Source organism: Taudactylus pleione, unplaced genomic scaffold, assembly GCF_031769625.1.
Source record: "Taudactylus pleione unplaced genomic scaffold, aTauple2 ptg000316l, whole genome shotgun sequence".
In the NCBI taxonomy this organism is placed as follows: Eukaryota; Metazoa; Chordata; class Amphibia; order Anura; family Myobatrachidae; genus Taudactylus; species Taudactylus pleione.
Window position 1 is genome coordinate 9,958,148 of NW_028284717.1, and position 21,017 is coordinate 9,979,164.

Sequence of the window (21,017 nt, forward strand, 5' to 3'; positions counted from 1 at the left end):
AAACGGGGGGGTGCCGCCCCCATTTTCCAGGAGGGATGAGGCCAGGGTTTACGTGGGTGCACACAGACTTCCTGGCCTCATAAGCTGCCAAGACAAGGCCAGGCTGCGGGAAGGTTTAGCTCCCGCAGCCTGGCCATGGTCGCGATGGTAACCTATGGTGACCCCAGGCTGCGACCTGGGTCGCAGCGCTGGGATCAATCAAATGCAGCAAGGAGATGTGTGACACCTCCCTCTGCATTTGCATTTTAAATGGACGGAATTGCAGAGTCGCTTATGTGCGTCTGTTCAATTCCGTCCACCTCTGAATCAGGCCCTGAGTACAAACGTATTAACGAACCAAATTCTGGATGACGCGTCTGTGTATTATTTGTGTCATAATTATTATATTTTATGGATATTATGCTGACATATTCGTCAGTCCTTCACAAAGTAATGGTAAGTACATAATGTGCATTGTAACAGACAAAGGCAGCTTGAACAGGAGCTATTTAGGGGCTATGGCCCTCATTCAGAGTTCTGAACGAGGGCGGCCGCTTCTATTTTTAATTGCGGCCTCCTGGTCGCTAGCTAAGCTGTGGCTTACCACAGACCACTTAGCGACCGACCAGGGTGATGGTCGCGACCATCGGGGCTTGCGACGAGACCCTAAGGTTGGGTCTCGGCAACCGCAAGCCCCAGGGAGCTTCCTTCTCTGATCGAAGCTCCCCACTGACATCACTGCTGATGTCAGTGCGGCCGCCCACAAAACGGTAGGCGTTCCTCAAGGAACCACCCCCCCGCCCCACCTACAAAACAGGCCGAGCTGTCGATCGACATCGACAGCTGTCCCTTTTGTAGTGAGCTCCGGAGCGAGAGAGTTTCTCTCTCACTCCGGGGCTTGCGCACGCGCAGTGCAGCCGCTGCGCGTGCGCAGGACCAAAACATCGACCTGGTTGCGACCGGGTCTGAATGAGGTCCTATGTCCTAAGCCTTGGGGAGAAATAAAGTACCAACCAATCAGCTCCTAACTGACATTTTTCAAGCACAGCCTGTAAAGTAACAGTTAGGAGCTGATTGGTTGGTACTTTTCTGTGTTCACTTTATCTCTCTCATCAAGGGCTGGATGCATGACACATGGCATTTTGCATGCGATACATCCCACCAGTCATCGCATGCATGCCGGTGTAAATAACGCTGGTATGCATGAAAAAAAATCACAAAGGACATCTCTCCCGGTAAGAACTGTCCTTTGCGATTGAAGGAACCCAGACGTCCCTTTGTGCATGCACTGAGTGACACACACGCCGCAGCGGGTGCTGGGGTCACAGCACTTTGCAAATAGAGCCCATAGGCTTCTATCGGATCCCGGAATGTATCGCATTCTGAGGCTTGGTGCATATGCGGTGAGCGGCCAAATCTCTGAAAAAGTAATTTTCAGAGGTTTCACCGCACAAAACTGCAATTGTGCATCCTGCCCCACGGCTTAGTACAAAGACCCTTAAGAACCTTGCCTCAAGAGATCGTCTAAGATAAAAGGGTAGCACGGTTGGCCCAGTGCTTAGCATTACTGCCTTACATCCGTGAGGTCATGAGAGCAATTCCTGACTAATGCTTTGTATGTGTGGAGTTTGTATGTTCCATCGTGGTTGAGTGGGTTTCATCCACCTGCTCCGCTTTCCTCTCACACTCCAAAAAATACTGGTAAGTTAATTGGCTTCTGGCAAAAAAAAATTACCCTAGTCTGTATGTATCCATGCCATAGAGCACAGGTTCTCAAACTCGGTCCTCAGGAGCCCAAACAGTGCATGTTTTCCAGGTCTCCTCACAGAATTCGCAAGTGAAATAATTAGTTCCACCTGTGAATCTTTTAAAATGTGTCAGTGAGTAATGAATACACCTGTGCTCCTGCTTGGTGACCTGGAAAACATGAACTGTGTGGGGTCCTTAGGACCGAGTTTGAGAACCACTACCATAAAGAATATAGATTGTAAGCTCCATCTAGCCTTGGACAGAGTAGTTGCCCAAAAGCGATCAGCTTTCTAATGCTGGGCACTGTTTTGGAAATAGTGTTGCACTGTATTCCATTTCTTTTCCTGTTCATGGTGGTATGAGGAACATTCATGAAGGCTTGATGTATGACATGCTGATAAACCTGTAGAACATATCTCAAATGACGGCAATCAATCCATAATCACTAGAAGGTGCTGCTGGATCTTTCTCTTCAGAAAAAGATACATCTTCATCTACAAAGGGGGAGATGGATCAGATGTTGGAGAGAGTTAAAGTGGATAGAGAAAAAGTACCAACCAATCAGCTCCTAGCTGTCACGCTTCGTGACATCCTTTCGTCCAGGCCCCGCCCCAACCAACTCGTGCATGCGCAGTGCTGCGTTTCGATGTGGCAGTGGGGGAAACAGGGGGGATCCTATATACTTTTCATGGTAGCGGGAGGCTCCCGTGTAATGCGGAAGGGTAGGTAAGAATGCAGTATTAGCTGCTATGCGTTTTTTGGCTCACCTGCAGCCCATTTTCAATAGCTAAATACTGTTAGATATTTCTTTAGAAGTTTGCTATGGAGGAAGAAGAAAATACTACACCACTGTTTCATTTTTAACATGGCTACACTGAAAAGCAAGTGCGAGTTTCACCTTCATTCTTTATGACTTAAAATGTTAATTTTGGATTTTTAAAAATTTATGGATCATTTAGGAGAGAGTTTTGCTCTTGAGCACATTTCTAATTGCACCGACATCAAGATCATTGAACCCGGTACCTGTGTATCCCTGCTGCTGAGTTGGGTGACCGAATACTCGTACAGTTTCTAAAGCTTTACTCAGATCTGTGGTTTACATTGACCGTTGTGTTTGCAACTGTTGCATTTTATATGGAATGCAATCTGGACAGGTTTTTGGTAAAATGCTTCCGTGAATGAGCTGTTAATTGTGTAGAACCACAGACTGAGGTTCCCAGATTTTTTCAAGTATATTTGCTGATCTGTTGATGAACAGTGCATAATTCTTTCAGATCCTAAAACTGTATGCGTGGGAGCCTTCTTATCAAAGGAAAGTGGTTGATATTCGGGAAAGTGAAATGGACGTGCTAAAATCTTCAGGTTACTTGACCACATTTTCAATGCTGACGTTAACCTGTATTCCTTTCTTGGTAAGATATGGGGTTATTTTTCAATAATGTATTTTCTAGCATCAGACAATCAGTGCAGGGGCCATAGTAATGCAGCTTGTGTCATCAAGGCCGGCTCCCTCTTGGTGTAATCACCAGGGAAGTGGGCTTGGATGGGGTGGGAAATCCCCTGGTAGTCAGGTAGTACCCCCTGAAATTCATAAGACATTCTGGGAGAATAGGCATATATATATTTTTGGGTTTCAGTGTTCAGTTCTATTTTATTTTAAAAAATATATGTGAAAGGACATTCGCCCCTTTAGATATATCTTCTTTTTTTTATACATTTATTTAGTTTATTAAATTAATTATATGGGCTGATTAATCTTTGATACAAACTGGGCATGTTGAATTTTGTCTTCTTTTTTTCAAAGGTTTCCATAGCTACTTTTGGAGTATATTTTTTAATTGATGAAGCTAATATTCTGACAGCATCCAAGGTTTTTACAACAATATCTCTGTTTAATATACTACGTCTCCCACTGTTTGATTTACCCACAGTGATCTCGTCAGTAGTTCAGGTAATTACATTTATATGGTTTTGTATGAAATATAAAAAAAATTCATCCATTCTAATTATGCTTTACATGTTTACACGGGATGGGTAGGGAATGCCGGCCGTCGGGATCATGGCGATCAAAATCCCGATGCAGGAATCCAGACAGGGTTTTGATAATGACACTTATCTGTCAGTATCCTAACCCTCCCCCTCTCCCAAACCCTAACCTCCCCCTCCCCGCCCCCTAAACCTAACCCTCCCCCCTTAGTGCCTAACCCTAACCCTCCCCCTAGTATCTAACCCTTACCCTCCCCCTGACCCCAGTACTTACTGCTGGAATGCCGGTACCAAGGTTCTGACAGGCGCCGGGATTCCGACATTCCAAGCGTCGACATCCCTATTGTCAGTATTTTAACTAGATCCCGTGTACACAGCTATGTGACTTTTATGAAACAAAAATGCTACAATGTAAAATATATCACTAATGAAGTGTATTATTAAGGGCCTATTTATAAATAAAATACTTGCAGTACCAACAAATATTAAGGATACCCTGAGTGAATCTATGGGGGAAGACAGCAAATTTTCGGATATAGCTGCTATGAATCCCTGTTTTTGATTGCAATAGCAGCCCCTATAGCTCTCTATGTGGGCTGCTTAATTGCTGCAATTACCGAGCTTTTCCCAGTAGCTAACAGATGGCGTTCTCCATTGTAGAATAATACTCCACAAAAAGTACTGGGAGAGCCATCCGCACATGCGCAGTAGTGCGACTGGCCGCGGAAATTGAAAGTAAACTGATCTCATCAGGCGGTACATCATTTTTAATTGCAGGGATAAACGGGCATAAGAAATTAAAATTTTCGAGTCTAACACCGTTAATTAATAAATGGGCCCCTTATAGTATGGAACTTCAGCATGTAGACACTCAAAGTTCCAGCATGCTTTGCCAGTATCCATCTTGCTGTTCTAGAGCAGCTGGTGAACCACATGTTGCCAGCGGTGCTCACATATTTGGCTGCTTTTAGAGAGCGGACGGGAAAGCATGCCCAATGCTTACAGACCGCTTGACCCGAGTGTTACGCACTAGGATCATTGAGGAGGGGACTATTGTATGGGAAATACTGTGTGCTATTTGTTTTAATTTATACCATTAAGTTGCCTAGTGCGATAGATATATATATATTAACTATTATATATTAAAAGTTATGTTCTAATCTAACAACTTTTCAATTCCAAGAGAGCTCACCCAACAGAGTTCTTTCCCTCTTCTAAATTGTTCTCAAGTATACCCTACTCTAGTGACCACCACCACTACCCGAATACCCCTACTCTAGTGACCACCACCACTACCCGAATACCTGTCTAGCAATAGCAAAACGGCAAGGGAATAGTGCAGAGCCGGCCCTAACTAATTTGATGCCCTAGGCAAGATTTTGGATGGTGTCCCCTAGCACTGCCACTAGTTCTGCATCTGACACAGCACCCCTCTCCCAGCACAGCACCCATCACCCAGCAGCACAGAGCACAGCAGCAGCCAGCAACACCCCTCACCCATAGCAATCGTCATCCACAGAGCTGTAACTACAGATATTGGTGCCCTGTGCCAGCAAGAGCATTGACATCCCCACCACCCTTATTTTAAATAGAGACATGGTCTTGCTGGGAAGGGGCATGGCCACACAATAGTACCCCAAATTCAAATTACGCCACACAGTAGTGCAATCTTATTTACATTACACAACATGTAGCGTGCTTTATTCACTTTACGCCACACATTATGCCTCACAGTAGTGCCCATTATTCATGTGACGTCACACAGTAGTGTCTATAATTCACATGACACCACACCGTATTGCTCCATATTCACATTGCATGACACAATAGCGATTTTTATACACATTACGCTGCACAGTAGTGCCCCATATTAATGTTACGCCACACAGTAGTGTCCATTATTCATATGACACCACACTGTATTGCTCCTAATTCACATTGCACGACACAATAGCGACATTTATACACGTTACACCACACAGTAATGCACCTTATATACATAAGACATGCATTATAAGAATTATAAGTGGATTAATATTGAGCAATGCATTATATATGTGTGTTCACTCTAGGTCCGTCGCCGGCAGGGCGCCCGACCTAGAAAGGGCACTCTAAAGCGGGCCCGTAATGGGGGCGTGTCTTTATGATGCTCCACCTTTTCATCACTTGGGGGCGTGCCCGGCACTTACGGATGCCCCCAAGCACTCCTCTCTCTGTGAATAGATGTCGTGCCAAAAGGGTAGGGCGCATTCTGCCCTTTTGAAATCGGGCGCCCTGCTAAAACAGCATAGTGGTTACGCTATATACTGTATATGTGTGTACAGGCAACAGTCACCGGTCCTGCCATTGTCAAGCTGAGCCGGCCCTGGGCTTGGAATGCATGCCCCTAGGCATTCCCAATGCCCTGGCATCTGTCTAATTTGTCTATGCCTAGGGCCGGCTCTGAAATAGTGGCTCTTTTATTCTACCTATTTATCTTCACATTTTGCCTGTGCGACAATCTTTCCATCCCCACTCCCTATTATACACTGTTAAATTACTACTCGGTATCGCCTTATCAAACCATCGAATCAGCTTCTAGCTAATTCTACAAAATGATAGCTAGAAGTTGATTGGTTGCTATTGCTGTGGACATCTTCTCCCTCTGTCCTCTTTAGAAGGTTTGATAGTTCCATAGTTCCAGATGCCCCCAATCCACCAACTCTTTCCCTCAGCTAGCGCAAGTTCCTACAATCTAGGCACATTGGCAGCAAACTAGGTGCTCTTTCGTTAATCGAGATACATGGTGGGTGAAGGCTGGTTTTCCACTTTTTAGTGATCTCTGCCAAGTCTTTGCTTTCTGCATGGACCATATGCAAACAAACTAACCAACCACTGGTTGCTTTCCCAGACTAGAGTTTCTCTTACACGACTGGAAAATTTCCTTCATGGTGAAGAACTGAAATCTGAAAACGTTGAAACTAACTACAAAGGAAGTAAGTGGATACTTAGGGGTATATTTACTAAAGAGAGAGTTTTTAGAAGTAGAGATGTTGCCCATAGCAACCAATCACATTCTAGCTATTATCTGCTAAAAGGTGCTAGTTAAATTGTAAGTAGAATCTGATTGGTCGCTATGGACAACATCTCCACTTCTAAAAACTCTCACTTTAGTAAATTTACTCCTTAGACATGCAGTACGCTATTGTTTTCTTTTTTATGCAGTTTTTTATTTATATATTTTATTTTATTAATAAAGGTCATGCTGTGGGATTCCAAGGTGCATCTTTCCAATGGGAAACAAACGGCCCCTCCATTTTAAAAGAGTAAGATAAATGGTTTTGTGTGCTATAGTATATACATTGCTGTACAACACTGTTAAGTTTTCACACATCCCAGCAGGGGCGTATTTATAATGGGTGCAGGATGTGCAGTGCACACGGACACCTGGGTCCAGGAGGAGCCCGCACCGCACACCCTGCACTCATATTATACTTACCTTTCCGGAGTCCCACGTTGTGCCGGTGTCATCGCTGTAAAAACGGCTGGAAAATGGCCGCCACAGCCATTTTCCCGGTGACCTGCTCATGCGCTATAGACTCTGGGCACACTCTAGTGCCCAGAGTCTATAAGTGCAGTGCTGGCCGCGCAACGCTCAGTGCGCTGCCGGCCGCCAGACTTAGAGGAGGGGGCCTGTGACGGAGATTGCACACGGACCCCCTCGTCTATAGAAACGCCCCAGCCTTCCAGCGTCCACCTTTGGCCCCCAGCTCCTTCCTGCTTTATGGTTAGATTTTTTATATTGTTGTAACGTGTAATATTTATTTATAATTCCTGCTGATATGTTATTACAAATAGGTGTCTCTTTTTTTATTAAATATATAAATTTGTTGCTTTACTTTGTTTTCCATGTTTTGGAGATACTGGCCAGTGCATATTCTGTTAGTTTATTATAAGGATCTGATATTTGTTTGCTACTCGTCTGCCTTCCGTAGGCCGTTGACATATGAGCGACTCGTTCTGGTGCTAGGTGCTGGGGTATAAATGTTTTACACTGATCCTTTGTCAGAGCTAAGTTCATATTTGTCACAATAATACCCACTATAATAGGGACTATTCTCCTGGTTTTGTGTGGGCCTGAATGGCGCCTTTTAGTATATGTAGGTTTTATCTGTTGAGTGAAATATTACGCACCTGATTTAAATTCTTCGTGGCGTAATTACCCCAGTTTCCTTTTTTTCCCTTAATGTTTCTCCCACTGTGCTACCTAACAGAGGGCCCGATTCAGACCCGTTCGCTAGCAAGCGTTCGCTCGTAGCTTGCGATGTTTTGCAATATGCGCATGCGCAAACTAGTCCGAGCGATCGGGAAGCGTATGCTCGCCCCGCATAGACAGCCCAGCTGAATTAGTGACAGGTCAAGCCGTTTGTAGCGTGGTAACAGCGGCAGGCCACTAGAAACGGGGAAGTGGAGGTGCGAACGCAGGCGTGCCTGAGTGTCTTAACGTAGTTTCAGATGCGTGCATAATTAACAGGCAGCGTCATAGTACACGTCACTTGGTTGTATTTCACACTGAAGTGCTTGCAGTAGGGTATAGTCATCCACAAGCGCTGCGTTCGCTTCCGATGGTACCCGATGTACCAATGGTTGCATACACTTCCTGGATATAACGTGCGCTAGTGGGCGTCTTAAGACATGCTGGTGGGTGTCTGCATGCACAGGGTGATCGCATGCCAAAACATAGTGGGCGTGCTTATGCCTTGCTGTGCGATCGCCTGACTTGCCGTCAATTAGCCGAATTTGCATACGCTGGGAGCGAGCGTACGCATCTAGCGATTGGGTCTGAATCGAGCCCAGAGTTTAGCTGTCCTTTGAGTCTCTGACTCCCACTGAGCCACTCATTTTGTGCTATATTTAATTATTTATTATATTCTGTGTTTCTCTGTTTTATCCTATTTATTTGTTTATCTTCATATGTATCACTATGCTATACAGTATGTTCATCATCTTGAACGCTAATCATGTCTCCTCATTATATTGCTTACTGCATTTTTGTGGGCATAAACTTCTAAATTCTATAAATAAATACAATAAAAAAAAATATATATTAACTTGTCAATGAGATTAAGGTCAATGGCCCTCATTCAGAGCCGCTCGTTAGCGGCAGTACGCTCGTTCCGAGCGATGTTTGCACATCTGCGCATGCGTACGCGTTTTAGTACGCATGCGCGAACCAGTCAGTGCGGCCGAAAATCCTTTGTACGCTATATAGCGAGTGCCTGCTATTTTGAGTGACAGAATGAGGCGTATGTGGGTGGTAACAGGGGAAGGTGCTTGAAAATGGGGAGTGGAGATCCGAACGCAGGCGTGCTTAAAGGTCAAAACGGGCGTTTTATGGGTGTGTATATTTAAAACAGCAGCGTCATTGACCACGTCACTGGGTTATTTTATAGCCAGAACTGCACGCAAATTTGTGGTAGCAAACACCAACCACAAGAATAGCGAGCAGTTCATACGCTGGTCGATGTACTCGATTAATCTAATAAATAGCGGACATGACGTAGGATGCGAGCGGCCAGGGGACGTTTTTAAGAAATAAACGAGCGTATGTTTTGCACGCTCGTTCAGACTTAGAGGTGTGAACAGACAGCAATGTGCGTACGGATCATTTGAATAGCCACCCCTTGTTTTTAAACGAACGACCGCAAATAGCGAACGGCTCTGAATGAGGGCCAATGTCTTTTAATGGGTAGAGGGGTGCATGAAGTGTACCAGGCTGCCCTCATTGATTTATATGCGCAGAATAACTGTGACGATAAAATGTGGGGAATTGTAACATTTGTGTGTTTATATAGTCTTCACATTAAGATTCCTGAAGGCTCGTTAGTTGCAGTCGTTGGCCAAGTTGGGTCTGGAAAATCATCCTTACTGTCTGCTATCCTCGGGGAGATGAATAAACTGGAAGGAACAGTTCAGAGAAAAGTAAGACCACAAATATACACCTGCTTACATCGCATTGTGAATGACATGCGAGGGAAATCATTGTATAGGCTGAAGATAATTGATTTATATTAAAGAAGTACTGTGACTTTGGGGGAGTGGAGACGCTGCCCATACCAACCAATCAGCTTCTAACTGTGCTAGCTAAATGATTGGTTGCTATGGGCAACTTTTCCGCTTGTCTCTTTCGAAGGTTTGATGCATCTCACCTTGTGTTGTAATATTACATTCAGTTCTATGGTGTCCTGTACCACCAACTACTGCTCTGTTAGATTATGGAGATGCTGGGGAAAGACTTCATGCAGATTTGGGACTGCAGCTGAAGAATGTATTTACACCACAAGTGGAAGTAAAACCTGATGCTTTATAAGCAGTAGAGCCGTGAATACATCCTCATTCTTTTACATTACTTATTGCATTAAATTGGTGTTAAAAGTAGAGATGACTGGATCGAATTCGACACGTTTTTTCCCGGCAGGTTTGAATGTGAAAACGTTGCAAGACTTACTTTTCATGGAAAGCTATAAAGCATATGCGCTCCAAATACGCAAAATCTGAGCCTTCTGGTAAAATGAACTTTCGCCTTGTTTCCAGAGTCGAGCTTGGTAGGAAGAACTGAGTCAAATCCAAGCTGTTCACCTCTAGCTGCTAAAAGAACCTCCAAGGTATAAACCTAAATATAGTTTCTGTGTCTTTGCGTATAGGGATCAGTGGCCTACGTGTCCCAGCAGGCATGGATTCAGAACGCATTATTCCAGGAGAACGTTATGTTCGGACAGCCTATGAATAGACAGTTTTATGAGAATGTGCTGGACGCCTGCGCGCTGCTGCCCGACCTGGAGCTGTTACCGTATGGAGACCAAACAGAAATTGGCGAACGGGTGAGAGACGGCTTTGTAACGCCGAACTAATTTGGTGACCTCTGCATTTGACATCATGAAAGTTTTAAATGTACAGGATTGAAACTCTAGATCAGGCTTAACCAGCTTCAGACCTTGATCTGTTATGGGACTCAAAAGTCCCAGCATTTTCCGCAGCTTCTGGATCTAGCTGATTGGGAATGCTGGAACTTGTAGTTCCACAGCAGCTGGAGAAATGGAGCTTGATGAAGTGTGGTTCACACAAATATGTATAGGAATTAGAGATATCCGGTGTTATTTGGTTCTTATCGCAACTTCAGATTAGTCTGGATTTCTCTTACTGGCTATCCAAAACACGTGACAGCCGGACAGCCAATATGATGCCGGTTTTGGGGATCCGAACATATCTAAGTAAATCCGAGTAAAACAGAACTGCACATCACTAATAGCAATGCACTATTTCAAGAGCAAGCTTGGACAGCATTGTGGAAGTATGGCTGTAAGGTCATACTGGGAGCTGTACAGGGACATTTTATGAATGAGGGGGTTGGGTGCAAGATTTTGCGCTGCTGGCTGCACGGAAGATAGCCACACAGAAGGTAGCAGGCTCTAGTACATGGAGTCTTTGTTATCTTTTACACATGCGCCATATGTAAACGCATGCTAAAATACATTGAAAAAGGTTAACATGTCTTATGCCTATCAATTTGTAATATTTATATGTATACAGGGTGTGAACTTAAGCGGAGGTCAGAAGCAGCGTGTAAGCCTGGCGCGAGCAGTATATAACAACGCAGATATCTACCTGTTGGATGACCCCTTGTCTGCAGTCGATGTACATGTCGGGAAACATTTGTTTGATAAGGTCATTGGACAAAATGGACTTTTGAAAAACAAGGTATGTTTTTGAAATGATTTGTTTTTTTGGAGTGCCCCAGTTACCCCATGGTAAAACTGGATGGGGAAACGTTGGCCTGGGACTCTGTAGGTGCAGGGGGCTGGTCATTTATCCCAGAGAGCTGGGCAGCACTGGACTTGAAGAAAATGCCACTCAGAAATTGTTGGTTATTTTTTATGATTGAATTAGGTCAAGAACATCTATATAAATCTTATCCAACACGATTTTACTATTTTTTTTCTTTCTTTGAAACACATAACATTAATATTAATTACTTTTTTTTAAATATCGACTGGTGATATATCAAAAATATATCAGTCATCGGGCCATTACCCCACCAACTGCTCCTCTCTGCAGCCACAGGGTGGGGGTCCTGCCCAGCTGTCTGATTAAAAGTGATCGGCAGCACGGCAGACACTGGGGGGAGGGTGCAGCGATGCAGAGGGGCATTTCTATATGTTACAAAATTGTTGCATTACACAGGGAGTCTGATACAGAGGTGCACACAATGCCAAAGTTTGCACAGTAGAGGAAGAGGTGGTTCACAGGCAGTGAGTAACAATCTGATATTGGCACTACAGTGACAGTTTGTCAGCGAATCAGAGTGCAGCTTATTAATTCTGCTTTGCAAACAAACGGTTTGAACTGACTAACGAATAGCCAGGTCTCACTGCAACTGCAAGAAGATGCAGGAACTGGAGATGCCTCCTAACCTGGTGCAATGCAGGACAGGAAAGATTCCATAGGAGCCTACTGTAGTATGTCTGCCTGGTGTCCTGTGTCCTCTTATATCACCTGGAAAATTATTTTATTTGGTTGGCTTCACATGGCCCACGGGTTGTGCATCTGTGCATAGCATGCCATTGGTGAGAGGCAGTGGCTATTTTTCAAAATGGAAAGGCAAAAGAGGTGTTCCACAGGGGATGCCGGCCATCGGAATCCCGACGCTGGAAGCCCGACCCGGGACTAAAGACAGGCGTCTAAATCCTGACGCCTATCTTTGGCCAGAAGCCGAAATCCTGACAACCGCCATGCCGAATTAAGGTACGTGGGGAATGTTAGGAGTTAGCCGCGGGAGGGGATGGTTAGGTTTAAGCACCCTCGGGGGGACTTAGGGTTAGGCACCACAGGGGGGGGGGTTAGGGTTAGGCACCAGTAAGGGAGGGGGAGAGGGGAGAGTTGATACACTCTACATCCCTGCTTACCAGCCCCAGTTGGGATGTAGAGTGTACGGGCTTCCGGCGTCGGTATTTCATCCGGCGACTATTCAGCCGCCGGCATTACATACCGATTCCATTCGACAGATCACACAGATGTGTACACATTCATATTATCAATAACTTTTACTAATTGTAATGAGAATTTTCTTGGTTAATTTTTTTGTAAAATCTAACTAGATTTCCATCTTTGTATAAAGACAAGAATGTTGGTGACGCACAGCCTCACTGTCCTACCGCTGGTCGACCTTATCATCGTCATGGAAGATGGGAGAATAGCCCAAACTGGGACTTATAGGGATCTGATAGCTAAAAGACAAGACCTTACTGATATCATCCAGTCGTCAGGAGCAGAGAACCAAGATCATGATGAAATGAAATGTAAGCGTTTAGATACCTTTCTTTGGCCTAGTAAAATACAGCTACTCCTACTGATATATTTCCCTGAAATGTATTTTCTGGGTATTTGTATACATATAACACATTAGTCAGTGATTCTCAGACGGCTGTGGGATGCTAATTTGTTGATTTCAAAGTTCAATTGTGGTCACATGCTCTAAAAAGCCGGTTAACATTACAGAAGATCAAAGACAATTAGGGGAACATTGCACAACCAATTTAAAAGTCGGCTTTTAAGTGTGGCACTTGTCAAAGCAGTGATACAAAGGAGTAAATACAGACATGAACCTAACCAATATAGCATGTATACATAAATGCCTTTTCAGAATCCCTACCCATTACAATTTATTAGACATGAAAAGTCAGTTTTGAAAGCAGCATGAGATCACTTGTGCTTTAATTGTCCTTCATCTGTCATATTCTGGCTTTTTAGAACGTGGAAACACAACTGAACTTTGAAAAGCACAAGTTCCGCCCCTGTGATGTACTCAACAAGCTGTACCTTTAAATGCTAACTAACCCTAAATACTAAATTCAATCAAAGCACAAAGGAACTAATTGATTTCTCTAGATTTATTGTATAATGTTATGAATCATTAAGGACATCCTATTCTTGACACACAAATATAATGCAAAATTAATATTATTTATAATCATTTATATATAAAGTGCCACGAGGGTTCCGTAGTACCGTACCAGGTAAATATCTGATCACAAGAAACATAATTACAGACTAATACAGACAGTATATAAATTCATATACATTATTTACAGTGGGCAGTTATCATAATTATGTAGAGAAGACAAAGACAAGAGGACACTGCTCATGTGAGCTTACAATCTATAGGAGATATGGGTGGACAAAATGGGGAGAAGAGGTCAGAGACAGCAGAGTTAGGTTAGCTAGAATGAAAATGTGAGTTTTAAGAGCACGCTTGAAGGCTGGGAAGCTGGATGAGTTGATTGGAGTAAGGGAGGGAATTCCAGAGGTTAGGAGTGGGCCAGGAGAAATCCTGAATGAGTGGGAAATGGTGACCAGGGAGGAGGTGAGGTGGCAATTATTAGCAGAGGAGGGCTGGAGGTTTGACACTAATTAGCCATTTCGCTTCCTCCTTGGATAGGGTCACCGGCTAGGAACAGCAGATCTGATCCATGGAATGGGGCTTTGCTGTTGGACCCATATTTATGTCATTACATTAGACACTCTACTCTTCCATACCTACAGTAAAATGAGCACATATAAAGAGAGGGGTTGGGTACGGGATGCCGTCACTTGAGATCCCGGCGGTCAGAATCCCGATGCCGGTATCCGACAGGGTTAGGATACCAACACCTGTTGGTAAGTATCCTAAGCCAAACCCTCCCTCCCTGCCCACAGTCTAAACCTAACCTCCATCCTGCAGCCTAGCTATAACCCTTCCTCTAGTGCCTAACCCCACCCCCCCTAACCCCAATACTTACCGTTGGAATGCCAGCGCCAGGATTCTGACAGGTGCCGGGATTCCGGCGCCAGCATTCTAAGCACCGGCATACCGACTGTCAGCATTTTAACTACATCCCAAAGAGAGATGTATCACGCCTTGGAGAGAGATAAAGTGGAGTAGTTGCCGAAAGTAACCATTCAGCGCCTTACTGTCATCTCAAAGACTGTGCTAGATCCAGTAGATGACAGTTAGAAGCTTCAGGCAACTTCTCCACTTTATCCCTGTCCAAGAATATCTACATCTCCTCCATACTCACATATACTAAGCGCAAACACGGAAATAAAGAAAGCTGAAATCACTTCTGCTAATAACGAGGGAATTAAGGCTGTGCACAGGGATCAGTAGGTCTATTAAGTGAGTGTGTTTGCACAAGTGATTACCTGTTCTGTGTTCTCTGTTTGCTCCCAGGTCCTCAGGAATAGAGCCAAATGCAGTGATCAGACTGTTCTATTACCCTCATTGTACAATGATACCTCTTTACCATGTTAGGGTATTTTTTTATGTGTTTCACAAAAGAAAAACTAAATAAAAAACATAAGTGACAGCTGTTTCTGCGCTTCAGAGTTCTGACTGGATAATATACTGTATACACTAACTTATGTCATTTCTTCAGTCTCGCTGATTGCGGCAGGTACTGCGCAGTTTAGTCTGTGCCAGTTTCCACCATTGATTATGGGCAGCTGCTGGGCAGTATACAGCGGGGACAGTAAGGTGCAATTTATTACAGCCGAGATGGACTTTGAATGTGAATGATAATTAGCAGAGATGTAAATGTTTGCTAAAGGCAAACAAATATAAAAAGTCTCCGGTAATTTATCATACAAAATGAGAGAAGGATTTCTGCACATTAGCAGTAGATGAGAGCACCTATAACATGGAGCTACAATTGTGTACGGAAAGAAAGACCTGCAGTGCATTTATTAATAACAAGCAGTGATCTAGTATGTGTAATGTGCTTCAGTATTGATTACATGTATTCACTGTCTCTTTGCAGTTACCAGCCAGAAAGAAGCTGTGAAAAGACAGCCGGATGTTGTGGCTCAAAGGGACAGGTAGGGAACTTGATATATAGCAGACGTATACACTAGAGATGTGTGCGGACCCCCGTGTTTTGGTTTTGGTTCTAATTCATCATCGTTTTTTGGTTTTGGCAAAACCATCCTCAAGTGTTCGGATTCGGTGTTGGTTAGGTCTTGGATTCCTTAAAAAACGATAAAACAGCTATAAACATATTATTTGGACTAGAGATGAGCGGTTCGGATTCTGTGGAATCCGAACCGCTCCGAACATTGGGGATCCGAGTCCACCTGAACCCTGTTCGGGTGTTCACCGCCTGACTCGGATCCCCGTTCGGGGCCGAACGGCGGCCGCCTGATGTCGGATTCTCACTAGAGAATCCGACATCAGGTCTCCTATTGTGTAGGGCAGAGCGCTGCGATAGCGCTCTGCCCTACACAGACACAAACACACAGCCGCCAGCGGCAGCTGTGTGTTTGTTACAGCAGCCAATGAGAGTCACACAGACTCTCATTGGCTGCTGCACGGAGAGAGCCGGCTGGAGCTCACACATGAGCTCCGTCTTCCGGCTCCCTCCTCAGCGTGTGACAGCAGAGCGGACGACGCGGGAGCGGGGATACAGGTAAGTTTTTATTTTTTATTTTTTTACTTGTGCAAGGGCCGGGGGCACTACTGGGGGGGGTCTGCTACTGGGGGGTCTGCTACTGGGGGTGCGGGGGGGGGGGCATACTACTGGGGGGGCTATACTACTGGGGGGGTCTGCTACTGGGGGGGCTATACTACTGGGGGGGGCTATGCTACTGGGGGGGGTCTGCTACTGGGGGTCCATACTACTGAGGGGTCTGGTACTGGGGGGGCCATACTACTGGGGGGGCCATACTACTGGGGGGGGCATACTACTTGGGGCTTACTACTACTGGGGGGGGCATACTACTGGGGGGGCCATACTACAGGGGGGGCATACAACAGGGGGGCTACTACTGGGGGGGGGCTGCTACTGGGGGGGGCCTGCTACTGGGGCAGCCTACTACTGGGGGAGCCATACTACTGGGGGGGCCATACTACTGGGGGGACTGCTAATGGGGGGCATACTACTGGGGGGGCCTGCTAATGGAGGGCATACTACTGGGTGGCATGCTAATGGGGGCATACTACTGGGGGGGCCTGCTAATGGGGGGCATACTACTGGGGGGCATTCTACTGGGGGCACTGCATAGGGGACCCTACTACTAAGGGGACTGCATAGGGGGCACCACTGCTGGGGGCATTGTGTAAGGGACACCGCTACTGTGGGCATTGTGTAAAAGGGGCACTACTGTGGGCATTGTGTAAAAGGGGCACTACTGTGGGCATTGTGTAAAAGGGGCACTACTGTGTGTCGTAACATAAATAAGAGACACTACTTTATGGTGTAATGTGAATCAGGCCCTATGTGCGGTGTAATGTGAATAAGATTGTGCACTGTGACTCCTTGGGCCGTAGCCCACTATGTAAACAAGTACTGTGATTCTGCTGGCCGTACTCCACTGGGTGGGTGCACTACTTTTCATTTCTGCCACTGCTGTGTGGCAATGTGTCATAGATGTGCTTTATACTGTGGTGTCTGTGTCGTTGTGCCGCTGCTTTGTCGCTTAGTAACCACTCAGCTCACTGCAACCTTTGGCCAATAATGTTGAAAACAATATTATAAGCTGTGATATGGTCTAAATTGACTGGAAATTATTGTTATTGAGGTTAATAATACTCTAGGAAGAAAAAAAAGACCAATTTATGTGATTTTAGCTTTTTTTGTCAATTTTTGTAAAAAAATCCAAATCCAAATCCAAAGCCAGTCACCGCAGTTTGGCAAATCCAAATCCAAAGCCGGACGACGAATTAGAACCAAATCCAAATCCGGCAAAAATGGTCCGGCGCACATCCCTAATTTGGACCTGTTTCCATGGAATCTCTTCACTACTTTCAACTCCCTCCTTCGCCCACCCCCTCCTCGTCTCCCCTCCTTGCTCACTGCCCTTGACTTTGCTACCTACTTTACATCTAAAATTGATTCCATACGTCAGGACATCATATCCAACCAGTCCCCCAGCTCTCCACCTCCTCCTTTCCCAAATCACCCCTCCCCATCAACTTTACCAACTCTAACATCCTTCTCCCCTGTATCTGGAGAGGAAGTCATGGCCCTCATCCGGTCCTCCCCCCCTTCCACCTCCCCCCTTGATCCCATCCCCTCCCGCCTCCTCCGGTTCCTCTCTCTCTCTGCCTGCTCCCATCTTGCCCACCTCATTAACCTCTCCCTCTCATCAGGCACTGTTCCTTCTGCATTCAAACATGCCCTTGTCTCCCCCATTCTTAAAAAAACCTACCCTTGATCCTAACCTTCTTTCTAACTACCGACCCATCTCTCTCCTTCCCTTTGCCTCCAAACTCCTTGAGCGGATTGTCTACAACCGCCTTACCACTTTTCTCTCCTCCCACTCCCTCCTTGACCCTTTTCAGTCTGGCTTCCGTTCTCTCCACTCCACTGAAACTGCCCTCACAAAAGTCAGCAATGACCTCCTTGCTGCCAAATCCCAAGGCCACTACTCTCTTCTCATTCTCCTTGATCTCTCTGCTGCTTTTGACACTGTGGACCACCCTCTCCTGCTGAATATCCTTCACTCCCTTGGTCTACATGAAACTGCCCTCTCCTGGCTGTCATCCTACCTCTCTGACCGATCTTTCTCAGTTTCCTCTCACGACTCCTCTTCCCCCCCACAGCCTCTTACAGTAGGTGTTCCCCAAGGTTCTGTTCTTGGTCCTCTCCTATTCTCCCTCTATACTTCCTCTCTAGGTGAACTCATCAGCTCTTTTGACCTCCATTATCATCTCTATGCTGATGATACTCAAATCTACCTTTCCTCCCCTGATCTCTCCCCCTCTCTTCTAACTCGTATCTCCAACTGTCTCTCTGCTGTCTCTTCCTGGATGTCCCAGCGATTTCTTAAACTTAATATGTCTAAGACAGAGCTGATCATCTTCCCACCCTCCCACATCACCTCACTTCCCACTATTTCTTTATCAATTGATGGAATAACTATCTCATCTAGTCCCAAGGTGCGCTGTCTTGGAGTTATCCTGGACTCATCCCCCTCCTTCAAACCACATATCCAGAACCTTTCACAGTCCTGTCGTTTCCATCTCAAAAATATTTCTAAGATCAGACCCTATCTCACCCAGGATGCTACTAAAACACTCATACACTCACTGGTCATCTCCAAATTGGACTATTGTAACCTCCTCCTATCTGGCCTCCCCAAATCCCATCTCTCTCCTCTCCAGTCTATCCTTAATGCTGCTGCACGGCTTATCTTCCTCTCCAAGCGCTCTACATCTGCCTCCCCTCTCCTACAAGCTCTCCACTGGCTCCCCTTCCCTTTTAGAACCCATTTTAAGGTTCTCACGCTCGCTCACAAAGCCCTCGCCCAATCTTCTCCCATATACATCTCTGATCTCATCTCCCTTCACGCTCCTCTCCGCCATCTTCGCTCAGCTAATGCACGCCGCCTTTCATGCCAGCTGATTACTTCCTCCCACTCCCGCCTCCAAGATTTTGCCCGCACTGCTCCCCACCTCTGGAACTCTCTCCCACTCCCCATCAGACTCTCCACCTGTTTGCAATCCTTCAAACGGGCTCTCAAGACCCACTACTTCATCAAAGCCTTCCAGCTATCATTCTACCTCCTTGCTACATGCTCCTTCGTCCCCATCTGTGTCAACCCAGTTTGTTTTCCCCCACCTTTTTAGAATGTAAGCTCTCACGAGCAGGGCCATCTACCCTCTTGTGCTTCTCCTTACTATAGTGTAATTTACTTCTTACTCACCACTAGGGCACCTAACACTTGGTTGCTTATGCTCTGTTGCTTATCTGGGTGATATGGTCGCTAATGTAGCAATATATATTATCCATGTCCTGTATTGTATTGTTCTGTAAGTCACTTGTATACAATTTGTTTTTGTACTTTGTAAGGCGCTGCGGAACACTTGTGGCGCCATATAAATAAATTATAATAATAATAATAATCCAAAACCCAAGTTCCGTTTTTTAAATCCGAGTTCCGAACTGACAGCAGACCCGTGCCAGGACTCGGTTCGACTTGGAACCCCAAAGTGATTCTGAGCTGGGACTCTATTCGAGTTGGAACCCCTAAGTTCCGGTGTGTTTGGATTTCAGGAAAACCGAACCGCACATCTCTAGTATATACTAAATATTACTGGAGGTTGCTAAAATAAATGTATTTCTAAAATTTATCATAAGGATAAAAGTTTGGTATGTATAGTGATTATTGCTCTTATGTGTTATTTTCTGTTACATGTGATCACCAGGACAATGTTTAATATGTCAAAGGCCCCAAGGATGAATAAAGAAAAGGTTGCTACAGGAAATGTAAGTAATTCATCTTTTGGGTTTAGGTTGTAGTTTCCCAATAGATGTTATGTACAGAACAGTGACGGGCAGTGAGGTCAATGGCTGGGGAGACACGCATGGAGATGGGTCTGAGTACTAGGAGCCTGTCTCACCCCCTATTCACTGTAACTCTCCCCTCACCACACTAAGCTTCTGTATCCATTGATTCTCCTACGTACATCATCACTTGCTGCTGCTGACTGAGATCCGATCTCTAAACACTGCAGTGCACTTCTTGGTCATATGACACATCCAAGGTGTCCATCAGTGCTCAAGGCACACCCCCCATACTCAGAGGCATGCCTCTATTAGCTCTATTTCTGTGCAGCTTGCTGCCCGTGGTGTAGCCCTGCCTCCAGCTCTGCAAGCAGTGTCTGACTATGCGGAAGCGAAGCTGAGCTGTTGCTGCCTCATCTCTCGTTTCCCTGCAGTTTCCCTGCTCCACAAAGCTGGTGAGTGTTAACTATAAAAATGAATACAAGAAACAAAGAAGATGTTTATAAGTTATATGTTTCTTCTTTGTATTATTCTATCATTTCTATATAAAATCTCAGGAGTATGACAGGGAAGGCTCTGCCTCCCCTCCTACCCTGACTGCACGTCCCTGGTACAGAATATAGGACTTTCTATTAAATATTTTGCTGAGAGCAGATAATTTTATACTGCGTAGCAATGTCTGCTGTACTGCGGATTGAAATAAATCGTCGCAAACCCCATCAATTATGCATTATTGTTGTGACACTGGTGTGACACAGATCGCTTCAGACTTTACATCAGTCACATCAATATCGCTTTCAGTATTATACCCGATACTGCAATGTGTGTGTCTCTACAATCAGCCCATTGCCTGGCATGGATCCTGTCGATATCATTCTGATTATTACAGGGCATGTCCCTACATCTGGTTGCCTTTCTTTTTTTTTTGTTGCATTTATGTTTATTGAAAGCCAATGCAAAGAAAACACATTGAACATGCCATATACAAGACAGAAACAGCTAAAGCAT

General features: G+C 45.1%; 1 protein-coding gene across 1 annotated transcript in view; it reads left to right on the forward strand.

Moving 5' to 3' along the window:
- Nucleotides 1-21,017, forward strand: part of LOC148510565 (ATP-binding cassette sub-family C member 1-like) — an 82,549-nt gene that overhangs the window by 41,402 nt on the left and 20,130 nt on the right. The window contains exons 8-17 of the mRNA XM_088442750.1: nucleotides 3,003-3,140; nucleotides 3,533-3,679; nucleotides 6,605-6,689; nucleotides 6,953-7,019; nucleotides 9,549-9,675; nucleotides 10,398-10,574; nucleotides 11,284-11,451; nucleotides 12,869-13,049; nucleotides 15,546-15,603; nucleotides 19,931-19,991. Of these exons, the coding sequence (XP_088298876.1) occupies nucleotides 3,003-3,140; nucleotides 3,533-3,679; nucleotides 6,605-6,689; nucleotides 6,953-7,019; nucleotides 9,549-9,675; nucleotides 10,398-10,574; nucleotides 11,284-11,451; nucleotides 12,869-13,049; nucleotides 15,546-15,603; nucleotides 19,931-19,991 (1,209 nt within the window). The remainder of the gene's footprint in view (nucleotides 1-3,002; nucleotides 3,141-3,532; nucleotides 3,680-6,604; nucleotides 6,690-6,952; nucleotides 7,020-9,548; nucleotides 9,676-10,397; nucleotides 10,575-11,283; nucleotides 11,452-12,868; nucleotides 13,050-15,545; nucleotides 15,604-19,930; nucleotides 19,992-21,017) is intronic.